Here is a 14,066-nt window from a genome sequence, read left to right as displayed (position 1 = left end):
AACACTATCTAAAGATTGGATAAAATAGCTGAACCTCCCTGCACCACAGTTATAGGAACACGGTAAGTTCTTACATGTGAGGCACAATTATTATTAACAGCAGGTACCTATTACCTATCAAAGAAAATAGTATAGCACACAGGCACAAAATCTGTTATTCCTGATGGACACTTTGTAATGAGAAGAGGGTCAATTCAACAGAATGATAAAATGATTATCAACATATATGCACCTAACAATGTATAATTATATATTCCTATATGTTATTATTAATCATTATTACATTATTATAATAATGATTATAAACAGTATGCCTCAAATTGTGTGAAACATGAATAGAAGTGAAGGTAGAAATAGACAATTCAACAAGAAGTTGGATCTTCAATACTTCACTTTTAATAATGGGTAGAATGCCTGTCATAAGATCAACTAGGAAACAGTTCAAGAAGATCTTAGCAGCATCTGGTTGATCTATAAATCAACCAGACTTAACAGTCACCTACAGAACATTCTACCCAACAACAGCAAAATATACGTGGTTCTCAAGTGTTCAAAGAACATTTCCCTGGATAGATCATATGGTAGGCCACAAAACTGGCCACAACAAATTGAAAAGAATTGAAATTATGCAAAGTACATCTGAGTATAATGGAATTAAAATAGAAATCAATAACAAAGGAAATCGGGAAAATTTACAAATATGTGGACATTTAACAACATTTTCCTTAATTAACAATGAGTTAAAAAAGAAATCCAATAAATGATTTAAGCAAGGTAGTAGGTAACAAAATCAATATACAAATATTAATTGTATATGTATACACTATAAATGAACAATTTGAAAATGAAATTAAGAAAACAATTCCATTTTATATTAATCACAAAATAATAACACCTAAGAATAATTTTCACAAAAAAAGTACAAGATATATAGTTGGAATACATATTGTTGAAAGACTTCTGCACAGCAAAGGAAATAATCAACAGAGAGAGGACATAATCTATAGAATGAAAGATGATATCTACAAACTATACATCTGATAAGGGGTTAGTATCCAAAATATATGCACAACTCAAATAACTCAATAAAATATCGACTATATTGGCCAAGTACCTAAATAGGCATTTCTTAAAAGGAAACATACAAATAGCCAACAGGTATATGCAAAGATGCTCAACATCACTAATCATAAGGGAAATGCAAATCAAAGCCACAGTGAGATGTCACCTCGTTGAATGGCTATTATCCATAAGACCAAAGATAACAAGTGTTGACAAGGATGTGGAAAAAAGGGAACCCTTGTCTGCTATTGGTGCAAATGCAAGGGGTACAGGCATTCTAGAAAATGGTATGGAGGTTCTTCAAAAAGTTAAACAGAACTACCATATGAGCCAGCAATCAATCCCATTTCCAGATATATATTCAAGGGAGAAACTAAATCAGTATCTCGAAGAGGTATCTGCACTTTCAAGGTCACTGCAGCATTATTAACAATTGTCAAGATATGGAAGCAACCTAGGTGTCTCTCAATGGACGAATGGATAAAGAAATTTTGGTATATGTATACAATGGGTAATTATTAATTCTTTAAAAAAGAAAAAAAATTCACCAGGCACCTGGGTGGCTCAGTCGGTGAAGCCTCCAACTTGATTTTGGCTCAGGTCATGATCTCACGGTTCATGAGTTTGAGCCCTGCATCGGACTCTGTGCTGACAGTGCTGAGCCTGCTTGGGATTCTCTCTCTTTCTCTCTCTCTTTCTGTCCCTCCAGCTCGCTCTTTCTCTCAAAATAAATAAATAAATACACTTAAAAAAAAAGAAAAATTCAAAAAAGAAAAAAAAATCTGCCATTTACAACAACATGGGTGAGAACATTATGCTGAGGGAAATAAGTCAGACACAGAAAGACACATATTATAAGACGTCACATGTAGAATCTAAAAAAGTCTAACTCAAAGGACAGAGTAGAATGGTGGTTGCCAGGGCTTGGGGGCTGGGGGATATGGGAACATGTTAGTCAAAGAATAAAAAGTTTTAGTTATTCAGAATGTATTAAGTTCTGGAGATATAATGTAATACAGCATGGTGACTATAGTTAAGAATACTATACTGTGTACTTGAAATTTATTGACAGTAGTGGATCTTAAGTGTTCTTACCAGAAACACACATAAAGGTAACCATATGAGGTGATGGAAACGTTAATTAGCTTGATTGTGGTAATCATTTCACCGTGTATACATGTATCAAAACATTATGCTGTATACCTTCAATGTATGTAATTTTATCTGAGGAAAAATAGATCTAAATGAAGGAAAGATAGCCCATATTCATTGTTTGGAAGACTTAATATTAAGATGGAAATAATCCCCAAATTGATCCATAGATCTTTTATACAGAAAGTCAAAGTAATCCACTAAACCATTTGAACTTAAATGAGTTCAGGGCGCCTGGGTGGCTCAGTCGGTTAAGCGTCTGACTTCGGCTCAGGTCATTATCTCGCGGTCCGTGAGTTCAAGCCCCGCGTCGGGCTCTGTGCTGACCGCTCAGAGCCTGGAGCCTGTTTCGGATTCTGTGTCTCCCTCTCTCTCTGACCCTCCCCCACTCATGCTCTGTCTCTCTCTGTCTCAAAAATAAATAAACGTTAAAAAAAATTAAAAAAAAATGAACTTAAATGAGTTCAGCAACGTGGCAGGTGATAAAATCAATATAAAATATCAATTGCTCAATACACTAGCAATGAACTCAACCACAATGAGGTACCACTTCACATCCACTTGGTCAGCAAAAATAAAAAAGACAGATAATTACAAGTGTTGGTTAGGATGCAGAGAAAATTGGAACACTCATACATTGTTGGTGGGAATCTAAAATGGTGCAGCTACTTTGGAAAACAGTCCAATACCTCCTTGAAATGTTAAACATAGAGTTACTGTATGACCCACAATTCAACTCCCAGGCATATATCCAGGAGAACTGAAAACATCTGTCAACACAAAACTTGTATGCAAATGTTCATAGAAGCATTATTCATAAAAGCCAAAAGTATGAACAATCCAAATTTCTGTAACTGATGAATTGGTAAAAATGTGGTTATGTCCACACAATGGAATATTATCAGGCAATAAACAAGTGCCGATACATGGTACAAAATACATAAACCTTAAAATACAATTGGAAATGAAAGAACCCAGTCACAGAAGATGATATGTGATTTCATTTACATAAAATATCAAAGTAGGAACATCCATAAAAACAAAAAGTAGATTAGAAGTCATCAGGGGCTAGAGATAGAGAAAAATGGTGGGGGGTGGGGGGGAAGTAATTGCTAACATCTATGGGATTTGGGGGGATGTTTAAAGTGTTCTAAATTAAATTATGGTGATGGTTGTATAGCTCCATGACTATCTTAAAAACCACTGAACCACACACTTAAAGTGAATGAATTTTACGTTATGTAAAATATGTCCAATAAAGCTATTTTTAAATACATATTTCTGGGCCCTGCGTATCTCCCTAAGATTTGCTCACTCTCTCCCTCACTTTATTGACTTCAGCCATTTTGACTTTTTTTCCCATTCTTGAACATTCCATGGTAATTACTCAGATTGAACATGGTGTTCTCTCTCCCTGCAATATTCCTACCTTGGCTCTTTCCATTCTCAGCTCCATTGCTACCTCTTAAGATGACTTTCCACAGTGACCACCCTTCCTTTTCCCTACTCATCATTTTTAGATATAACATTTTCTTTAAATTTGTTTTCTCGCTTTCTTATTTTACATTTCTATTACTGAAATGTAAGCTCCATTAGGGCAAGCACATGTCTACTTTGTGCTTCAATGATTTAATCCCCACTGTCTAGAAAGTGTTCAATGCATAATGATCCCTAACATGCATTTTTGGATAAGAGAAAGAACAAAAGAATAAAAATGGGGGTGAGGCAAAATGCACTGTTATTAATCAATACTAGGCATATGTTATATTTTGTCTTATAATTTATTATCATCTCTTTTAGAATAACAACATTTTGGAGATGCATGAAGATACTTTCTGCAACGTTAAAAATTTGACTTATATCCGTAAGGCGCTAGAGGATATTCGATTGGATGGAAACCCTATCAATCTCAGCAAAACTCCTCAAGCATACATGTGCCTACCTCGTTTGCCTATTGGGAGTCTTGTCTAATTGCGGATAACGGTTAGCATTATGATGCCTGCTATAACGAAACAATTCTTACTGCTCTCTTTGGAAACAAAAGCTCAGCATGATACTTTCAAATAGTGTTCTGAAAAATGATATAATTTCACAAAATACAGCTAAAAGTTTTAAGATATGATGACAGTTTATCAATTTAAGCAAACACCAGATAAGTCAAGGATAAAAACAAATGATGTACAGAAAGAGTGAAACCAAATGAGAAAAAAAAATATGTATCTATTTCGCAGATATTCTTGAAAATCACATGTAACTTGCAGGCTTTAAGGATTTCTGTCCCATATAGTTTCAAGTTAAGTACATAATAAAGAAAAAATTTTAAATGAGCACTTTAGGTGTATTGTCAAGATTTAGATTTTTTAATTAAACTTTCCTTTTCCTTTTTTTCTTTGCTCTAAAGCATGTTTCTGTTTCCAAATTTATTAAAGAAAATCAAAGAGAGAATAAAAGTATTTGAAATCTACAATGGCCTTGTGGGCAAATATTCACTATAATGCAACATACAAATAACTATATCCAACAACAACAACAAAAAAAACACATGGCTTTGGTTGTTGAATAATAATGTTTTATCACCTTAAAGATCTATCAACTCATTTTAGAACCTTGCTTAAATGGAAATTTGTTGGCATATCTCATAAGATGGTGGTGTAGTAGGAAGACTTCAGGCTTGTCTCATCCCTTGAACACAACTAGATAACTATCGAATCATTCTGTTGGTATATCTTTATGCCTGTGAACAAAATAAAGTTTATAAACTAGAAAACAGACAATGGATGATATGAGAGCTACATTAGGGAAGAAGCTAAGGAATGCTTTCTAAGGTAAGTTGATCTTTCTGAAATGTATGATCATAATACAAGCACATGGTTAAAAAGTGAAAGATGACAAAAGACTATACAATGAAAGGTGATTTTCCTTCCAGCTGCAAACCTCAAGTTCCACTCCCAAGAACAAACCAGGCAATGGTTTCTTGCACTTTTGTGAAAGTTTCCGTAAGAAACAAAAACTTGTACATAAGCAATTACTCCTCTTTATTACAAATATACACGTGCAGGTGCCACACACACATATATATCACCATAATATATGCATCTATACATGTAAACATGGATTTTTAAATACAATAATCACTATTCTAAACCTTGCTTCTTTCACTTAAAAATATTTCTCGATGATTTTTCCATATCAGCACATAGGGCTCTACTGATTCTGAAAAGCACGTATCAGCCCATTACATGAGCATACATTTTATGTTCTTTTATTTACACTAAAATTGGAAGGACTAGCCTTATGTAAACAAAAATAATTTTGTGTACATGTGAGAGTACATCTGTGGATAAAACCATAGAAGTGGAATTCTGGGTTGAAGAGCATATAATTTTAAATGTTAATAAATATTACTAGATTGGCCTACAAAGATGTTACACCCATTTATACTTTCACCAACAGTGTGGGAGAGTGCACAATTCTCTATACCTCACAAAAATGTTTTAATATCAAACTTCTTCATCATTGCATAATCTGTTTCTTATGTTTTGTTTTGTTTTTTTTTTTTGTTTGTTTGTTTGGTTTTTTTTGAGACAGAGAGAGAGAGACAGAGTGTGAATGGGGCAGGAGTAGAGAGAGAGGGAGACACAGAATCTGAAAAGTAGGCTCCAGGCTCTGAGCTGTTAGCACAGAGCCCAACACAGAGCTCGAACCCACGAACTGTGAGATCATGACCTGAGCTGAAGTCAGCCACTTAACAGACTAAGCCACCCAGGCGCCCTTGCGTAACTATTTCTGAATTAATATATTAAAGTAAAAAAAGAGACAATTGGCAATAGTACACCTTTAATAATTAAAAACATACAATATATTGGGGCGCCTGCGTGGCTCAGTAGGTTAGGCGTCTGACTTTGGCTCAGGTCATAATCTCCTGGTTCATGAGTTCATGGTTCATGGGGTCGAGCTCTGTGCTTACAGCCCAGAAACTGGAGCCTGGAGCCTGCTTCGGATTCTTGTCTCCCTCTCTCTGTGCCCCTCTCCCGCTCACGCTCTTTCTCTCTCTCTCTCAAAAATAAACATTAAAATTTTTAAAATAAAAAATAAATAAAAACTTAAAGTATATATTTTTATTTTCAACTATCTCTTTCAGGCAAATATATTTCTTCGTCTATATTTTCTGAAATTTTTCTCATTATTTCATACCATCCATCATATGCCATTATTTATAGACATTATAGCTAAATCCAGAACTTCTGTAGTTCAGCAATTGAAAAGAATTGTTATGTTTCTCCACAGTAGATGCGTAAGCATTTCTTTGTTTCAGTTTAAAAGTATAAATACCAATATGTCTGTAATAATTAAAAATATATATTAATTTGCTTGAGACATATGGGGTAAAATTAATCATGCACCCTGTGAATCATAATTTCTATACCCCAAGTTGTAAACCTTAGAAAAGAATAACCATCAAGCCATCATTATAAAACAGTGATATTTAGAAATTAATTGAGCTTTTGTTTGGACTTTTTAGACACACTCCAATACATGATTCTGAATCAGACTAAAAGTAGAATTCTAACTTTGCAACTCTATATTCGTTTTCTATTATTGCTTTAAAAAAATTGGCACAAAATTAGCATCTTACTATCTCACAGTTTATATAGGTCAGAAATCCTACATGAACCAATTAGGCTCTCAGCTAAGGATTTCACAGTTGCCAAAGTCCCATAATGGTTTTCGAGACCTATAAAAATGTCTTCATTCTGTTAATATAAAACAAAGCAAGATAATGATAATAATGATAATAAATATGCAGTAATGAATCTAGCCTGGATTATATATTTCCTTATTTCATATGGAATATGCAATATGATGATAACATTTTAGCATTCCTTGTAAATGCATCCTATTTTTCAGTGGCCATTTCCAACACGTCACATTCTTCATTGAAAGCTTTAATTCTAAAACTGGCCCCTGATTAAATGCTGTGTTTTTTAATAAACTTTTTTTTCTTTATTCAATTGCTACACAGGTTTATTTTTCTCGAATATTACAGGCCATTTTTCGGGGGGGGGCACTTCATTCTGTTGCCCCACAATACAGCGTACTTTAAACTTATTTATAAACAAACATTTTCATGCTAATAATTCCTAATTAATCATTACTGACTACACATGTTTTTCAGATGTCATGACTACAGTACGTCAGGTTAATTCCCTGAAAATCTTGAGTGAATAAAAGATTAGTAATATTTTCAAAGTGTGATAACAAATAATACCTACACATAGTACGATTACCAGTACAAAATTCCCATCCTTACTTCTCTTTAAATCTGCAGAAACTGTCTTTGTAGTTATCTCATTACAAAGTTAACTTTCTCTTCATAATTTACTTAAATGACACGAGGAGTCATAAGTAGAAAAGCACCACAATGTTATTCTTTGATGCACAATAGGCCTCACAATATGCCAACTATCCCCGAACTTCCCAAATTATCAGGGGAAAGCAATGAGTAATTTGTATCTCACTATTTTTTAATATGAAATGTATTGTCAAATTGGTTTCCATACGACACCCAGTGCTCATCCCAACAGGTGCCCTCCTCAATGCCCATCACCCACTTTGAAAGCTGGTCTTAATACTTTGCATTTAGCCTCTAAGACCAATAGATGGCACCTCCCCTTGTGGTTTCAACTTCCTGTGCATGGATACCTTCAGGGTGGCAAAAAGCAAGTTCTTGAGAGTGCATAAAATATGTTCCATTTATTTGTTTTTTCATTTGCCATAGAACTTAATTGGTTACAAAGATGGATCTAAAAAATATTTGTTGAATTTTATTTATCTGACCAAATGTATCAGGTATATCCAACTTCTAGCTAGAGAATTTTTTATACGTTTAATTAACTGAGGTTTGCTTTCTAAAAGCCAGTTGAAAAAATGCTAAAATCTAGTAACTCATATTGGCAAACTGGAATAGTTTAAATATAGTGTTCGTGATAAATATAAAAATGAAGTACCTATATTCTCATAGCTTGTTTTGTATACCAGGGCTTTCGCTGACCGAATTTTGAATGAGTTACTACTGCCATCAAGTGTTTGAATTCATCCTTTTCAATTCACACAAATGCACAAAAAAACAACACTAAGATAGCAGTGTGTTTTCAACTTAAAAATATACTGTCTCGCGTACATAAAGCCTAGTGTAACCCATGCTGTCATGTGGCACTCAGTGGAATTTCAAAATGTAAAATGTCATTAAGTCTCCCAAATAAAATCATAACTAGCTACCAAGAAGTACATATTTTACTAAATTTACTTGGTATATGTGATGAACAAACCCTAAGGTAATCCCCCAATTAACTTCCCACCTCTTGGTATCCGTGCCTTTGTGGAACCTTTTCCTCTTGAATGCCGGTAAGACATGGGGTCTTGCTTCTAACCAATAGAGTATAACAAAGATGATGGATGTCACAAATGTCAATGTCAAGCCCATGCTATGATACATATGTACGTGTGTGTGTATTCATTGTGCTAGGAAGCACCAGGGAGATCTGGCTTGCTGACTTGATTGGAGTGAATAGCCATATTGAGCCTAGGCCTTCCCATGGCAAAGAAGTGAGAATGGTCTCTAGGAATGGCTGTTGACCCCTAGGACTTGTGGGTGGCCTCCAAACCTCAGGGCATCCTCCAGAAAAAATTCTGTCTGTCCAACAGACAGCTGGAGGGTCCTAAAGGCAGGGTCCTAATTTGTATACCCACAACAAATTCTGCCAATAACATTTTCCCAAATGGAGCCTCCAGATAAGAACCAAGCCAGACAAGTGCCTTGGCCATAGCCTGGTGAGACCCTGAGCAGAGGACCCAACTAACACCCGAAAAGTCTGAAGTAACAAGTGTACATTGTTTCAGTGAGTTTGTGAGAATTTGTTACACAGCAGTAGAAAACTAATACAACATACTAAGCCATGGCAAGTGTATTATATTTTCATGATGAATTAGAACACCTCATATTACAGTATTTAAAGAACATGGGCCATTAGGGGCGCCTGGGTGGCGCAGTCGGTTAAGCGTCCGACTTCAGCCAGGTCATGATCTTGCGGTCCGTGAGTTCGAGCCCCGTGTCGGGCTCTGGCCTGATGGCTCAGAGCCTGGAGCCTGTTTCCGATTCTGTGTCTCCCTCTCTCTCTGCCCCTCGCCCGTTCATGCTCTGTCTCTCTCTGTCCCAAAAATAAATAAACGTTGAAAAAAAAAACTAAAAAAAAAAAAAAAGAACATGGGCCATTAAAAGATGTCTTAAAAAATTCTTTAGTTGCACTTCTGAAAGCTGTGTTTACCATACTCAGGCAGTAATTTTCTTGGGTGATTTACCATTACATGAACAGCCAGAATTACAATGCCAATCTTTTGATAAAACTAAAACTCATAAATCATAATTTTCTGTTTCTCTTAAGAAGAGGAAGGATGGGGCAAGAACAATACCACATTAATGTTCTTTAATAAGGAGAGTTAATATGAAATGTATACGTCACCGTGGAACAATTGTACAAAAAACAATGTCCTTAATTATCTGAGTTAACCTTTTTTGAAACAAGACATTGGTGAGAATTCCAGTATGGCACCATGGTCAGTTTCTAAAGTTCCCAATTAATACCACATAGGTCCTCAGAAAAAATAAATCTGGGGTGTCACCATTCCAATTTGAATTAAGCAGAGTAAAGGGACAGTAACTGCCAAATGTCTGGGTCTACATCCAGAAAGGCACACTGGAGGCTAAATGTGTCAGCATTCTGCACTTTGAGTCAAGCAGGGTAGTCTCAGCAAACCACAGAGCAAACAAAATTGAATGAAGCCTGTGGAGCCTGCAGGTCCCACGGCAATGGCTGAAGTCCTGATCCAAGAATCCCCACACTGTTCTCCGTTTTCAACCAGGAAAGCCTGTATGACCTCTGCAGGCTTCATGGAGCTTCCACCTTTTTACTTCTTTGCCATTTACTGGGGGCTTGTATAGATTCAGGTTCCCAATGGGCAACGTTCCATTTTCCTCAATTCTACCCACCATAGGAAAGCAATAAAGGGATATACTCCGAGATGGTTTTTCTCTAGGATCAGGCTTCGGGGCATTTCCTTGATGTTTCTGAAAAGTGGAACAAGAAAAAGTCACAGGGCAAGGACACCTATTTGGGCATTACCCACAGGGTTACTAATCTTTACATACACTGAATCAACTTCTTTATCCTCAAGTAGTTAGTATGACAACGATAGTTAACAGCTACTGAGTGCTCATGGGTACCTGCACTAGCTGTTGTTGTTTTTTTTTTTAATTTTTTTTATACCGTTTTATTTATTTTTGAGACAGAAAGAGACAGAGCATGAACGGGGCAGGGGCAGAGAGAGAGGGAGACACAGAATCGGAAGCAGGCTCCAGGCTCTGAGCCATCAGCCCAGAGCCCAACGCGGGGCTCGAACTCACGGACCGCGAGATTGTGACCTGAGCTGAAGTCGGACGCTTAACCGACTGAGCCACCCAGGAGCCCCTGCACTAGCTGTTTTAATGAAGTGCCCTATGTAATCATTAACACAACCCTATGGAATAGGTATTATAACTGTTTTCTGGGTATGGGTAAGGAATCTGAGGTTTACAGAGACTAATAATCGGTAAATTGAAATTCAAGCACATTTTTTAATAGATTTCAAGTTTTTTAGCAGCTTAGGTTCACATTCGAATTGAGTGTTAAGATCTCCCATATACAGAGATTTCCCATATACCTCCCTCCCCACTCATGCAGAGCCTCCCCCGTTACCAACATCCCTCACCAGAATGGTACTTTCCTTTCTACCGATCAACCTACAGTGACACATCATCATCACCCAAAGTCCATAGTTCACATTAGGGTTCAGTCTTGATATTGCCCATTCTATGGATTTGGACGAATGCATAATGACATACATCCACCCTTATAGCATCACTCAGAGTATATTCATGATAATTTAAATCACAGCCCGTATTTTCAATGTAATGTTATAAACGCTCCCAACGAATGGGTTTTCTGGTACAGATAGAGGGACATATGAAAAGACATAACTGGCATATTTGTGTTCTCACGAATATACATCCTGGTACTATTTATTTAATCAGTGGACATTCGCGTGCTATGATACAATTAGCACAGTGCTTTCCTATAGGATTTCATGTACTCCTCACAAGAGTCCTATTTAAGGAGGGTGGGCAGTTGAGGAGAGTCACATGGTTAAGCACGTGGGTTCTGTGGCCAGACAGACCTAGGTTTCAATACCAGCCCCGAAGCGCTTAATCCCCTTGGTAAAATAACCTCTCAATTTCCTACTCTGTGAGGTGTGATAACAATGCCTACCTCACAGGGGAGGTGCGAGGGCTACGTGCCGTGAGCCCACGCTTGCTGCAGGCACACGCAATAAATGTTCGTGGTAGTGTTTTCCCACATGACGCACTATAACTCTCAAGAGTTAGAAGAGTGTGCACAGGCCATAAGGGAAGGAGTGGGGCCCAGTTTTCTGACTCTAGGCACTTTCCCTTTATAAGTTTTCCAATGTACAAGCCCCCACCCCCCTGCCCCCCCTTCCAAGAGGTTCAGCTAACGGTCCAGCTTCCATATGCTCGCACGTCCAGGGGGTACAAAGGTATCAAATATTATCAGAGTTGAGCACAACCCCAGCCTAGGGCCCTCTTACCCTCCTTCAAAAACTGCGTCACAAGCCCTCTGCGAACCTTCACAGGGCACCTCGTTCCACCCGGAATCCCCCTCCACCACAAGGGGAACGACCTCGGCCCCAATTGGCTATCACCCTGGGCAACCAAGGACGCGGTGGGCACGCGGCGGCTCCGGCCGGTATTTAAAGGCTGCCTCTGGCCTCGGCCCCTCAGTCCCACCAGGACTGCGACGGTGAAGCACCTGGGTTGGGAGTGAGCTGCAAGGTAACGCGCAACCCTTGCCTCCCCGGTTCCCAGCCCGCGCCTCTGCCGAGGCGGGTGTGTGTGGGACACGGGAGCGGGTCTCGCTGTGCGTCGCCCACCAACACCTTCCTCCCCCACCATCCTTACCCAGCCCCAGTCCCGCCCAACCCACCTGGGCAAGACAACTCGGGTGCGAAGAGATTACGAAGGAAGAGCGATCAAGCAAGCGGAGAAGAGGGAGAAGAGGAGTCCTCTTGGAGAGAAAGGCGTGATCCCAGGAGCAGGCACGTGGTGCTGAGCAGACTAACGAGGCTCTTCAGCTCTTCGGATCTGGCCAAACTTGACCGCTACCAGGACGCTTCCATTTAGACCTCCCGGAGCTCCCTGAACGATGACCCAGACTCTCCACAAAAGGGAGGACCCTCTGAACCTGGGCGGCGGCTGGACATCCTCGGCCCCGTTAGGCACCTGGTCTTCCTGGCACCGAAGGCGCAGGGGCGCTCCAATAAACAAGCGGCGCTACCGCTCTGGTCCCAAGTCTGAGTATGAGCCCCCCAGGAAGCAACAGCACGGTCCGGGCCCCTGGTTCCAACCACCCCGACGGCCCCACTGGGAGGTGTACTCTAACTGGGGGCGCTGGGGAGGGCCCTGGCGCCCACCTCCAGAGGGATGCTGGAGGCCTCCAGGCCGAGTGCAAGTGATCCGGGTGTACGGGCTGCACCCGCTCTGCCTCTGCTGCTGCTCCTGCTGGCGCGGGCCCTGGAGCCCGCGCTGGGCCAGGCCCCCGGGCAGGAAGAAGCGCTGGGGCCGCAGGGGCCGCGGCCTGCGCCGCCACCCTCGCCGCTCCTTCCCCAGGAGCCCGCCCGTGGATCTGAGCACGCTGCTCCGGCCGGTCAACCTGTACGGGTGGCGGGCACCCGGCATGCGGGCGCCGCGGAACACCACCCAGTTCATCATGAACCAGATCTACGAGGACATGCGGCAGCAGGAGAAACTGGAGCGCCAGCAGGAGGCGCTGCGGGCGCAGCAGGCCCAGGCGCGCGACCCGGCCTCCCCGGAGGGCCCCTCCTGGAACGACGCGCCCCCCAGCGGCGGCGAAGAAGCCGCGGAGCTGCGGGAAACTTTGTACAGCTTTGCGCAGAACCCGCCTCTGGTCTTCCCTCCGGACCAGTCTCCGACAGCACAGCCTGGGGAAGAGGACGAGGAGAAAAATGAGGAGTATGATGAGGAGGAGTGTGATGGGAAGGAAGAGGAGAGCGAGGAGGAGGAGGAGGAGGAGGAGGAGGAGGAGGCGGAGGCCGAAGACGAAGAGGAGGTCCAAGAGGCGGACTGTGTGGATGAGGGGGAGGAGGAAGAGGAAGAGGAGGAGGAGGAGGAAGAGGAGGAGGAAGAGGCGGAAGAGGAAGAAGACGAGGAAATAGAAGAGGAGGAGGGGGTGGAAGGGGAGGAGCAGAGGGAGGAAGAGAATCACTTACCTCTGGAAATGCCTTTATCGTGCCTAGTGGGCGCTGAGGAAGAGAGAGAGAACTTTATAAACTGTACTTATTTAAGCCCCACGCAGGTAATTCCCAAAATGCCGCAGGAAGCTCTCTTCATGTTAGACGACATTAACTATTAGACATCAGGAAAGGGATTGAGAATGAGATGGAACTGATTTGAGGCTAAACTGCATTAGCAACTTACTAAAACCTAATTTAAAAAGTGGGTTCCATTAATAAACGTATCTATGTAAAGCCCTCCTTTGACCATTATAAAACATTTAAAAATTGGTGTGTTTGTGTATGACTCTGGGTGGGGGAGGGGGAGCTTTCAAATATAATTTAATTGGAAATGATTAAAGGCCAAATATTTTATTACTGCAGTTTGAATAGTTTCTTTTGGTGTTTTCCTCTCTAGACACTGGAAGTTTCTTTCTTTCTTTCTTTCTTTC

The 14,066-nt window shown here is 40.3% G+C and overlaps 2 protein-coding genes across 2 annotated transcripts in view; both read left to right on the top strand.

Annotated features, from left to right (window-relative positions):
- Positions 1–4,185, top strand: part of EPYC (epiphycan) — a 34,049-nt gene extending 29,864 nt beyond the window's left edge. The window contains exon 6 of the mRNA XM_047064946.1: positions 4,015–4,185. Coding sequence (XP_046920902.1) covers positions 4,015–4,185 — 171 coding nt within the window. The remainder of the gene's footprint in view (positions 1–4,014) is intronic.
- Positions 4,186–12,527: 8,342 nt separating this feature from the next.
- On the top strand, positions 12,528–13,754 carry CCER1 (coiled-coil glutamate rich protein 1). Its single transcript, XM_047066397.1, has one exon. The coding sequence runs from the start codon at positions 12,528–12,530 to the stop codon at positions 13,752–13,754; it is 1,227 nt and encodes a 408-aa protein (XP_046922353.1).
- Positions 13,755–14,066: the final 312 nt, after the last annotated feature.

Source organism: Lynx rufus, unplaced genomic scaffold (assembly GCF_022079265.1).
Source record: "Lynx rufus isolate CCGP_SWC_20201006 ecotype Redwood Valley unplaced genomic scaffold, mLynRuf1.p SCAF_7, whole genome shotgun sequence".
Lineage (NCBI taxonomy): Eukaryota > Metazoa > Chordata > Mammalia > Carnivora > Felidae > Lynx > Lynx rufus.
The sequence above is the reverse complement of the archived record's forward strand: the minus strand, read 5'-3'. Positions and strand labels throughout refer to the sequence as shown.

Excerpts from the sequence above, each read along its gene's own strand:
- CCER1 (XM_047066397.1), top strand. The coding sequence starts at position 12,528 with ATGACCCAGACTCTCCACAAAAGGGAGGACCCTCTGAACCTGGGCGGC.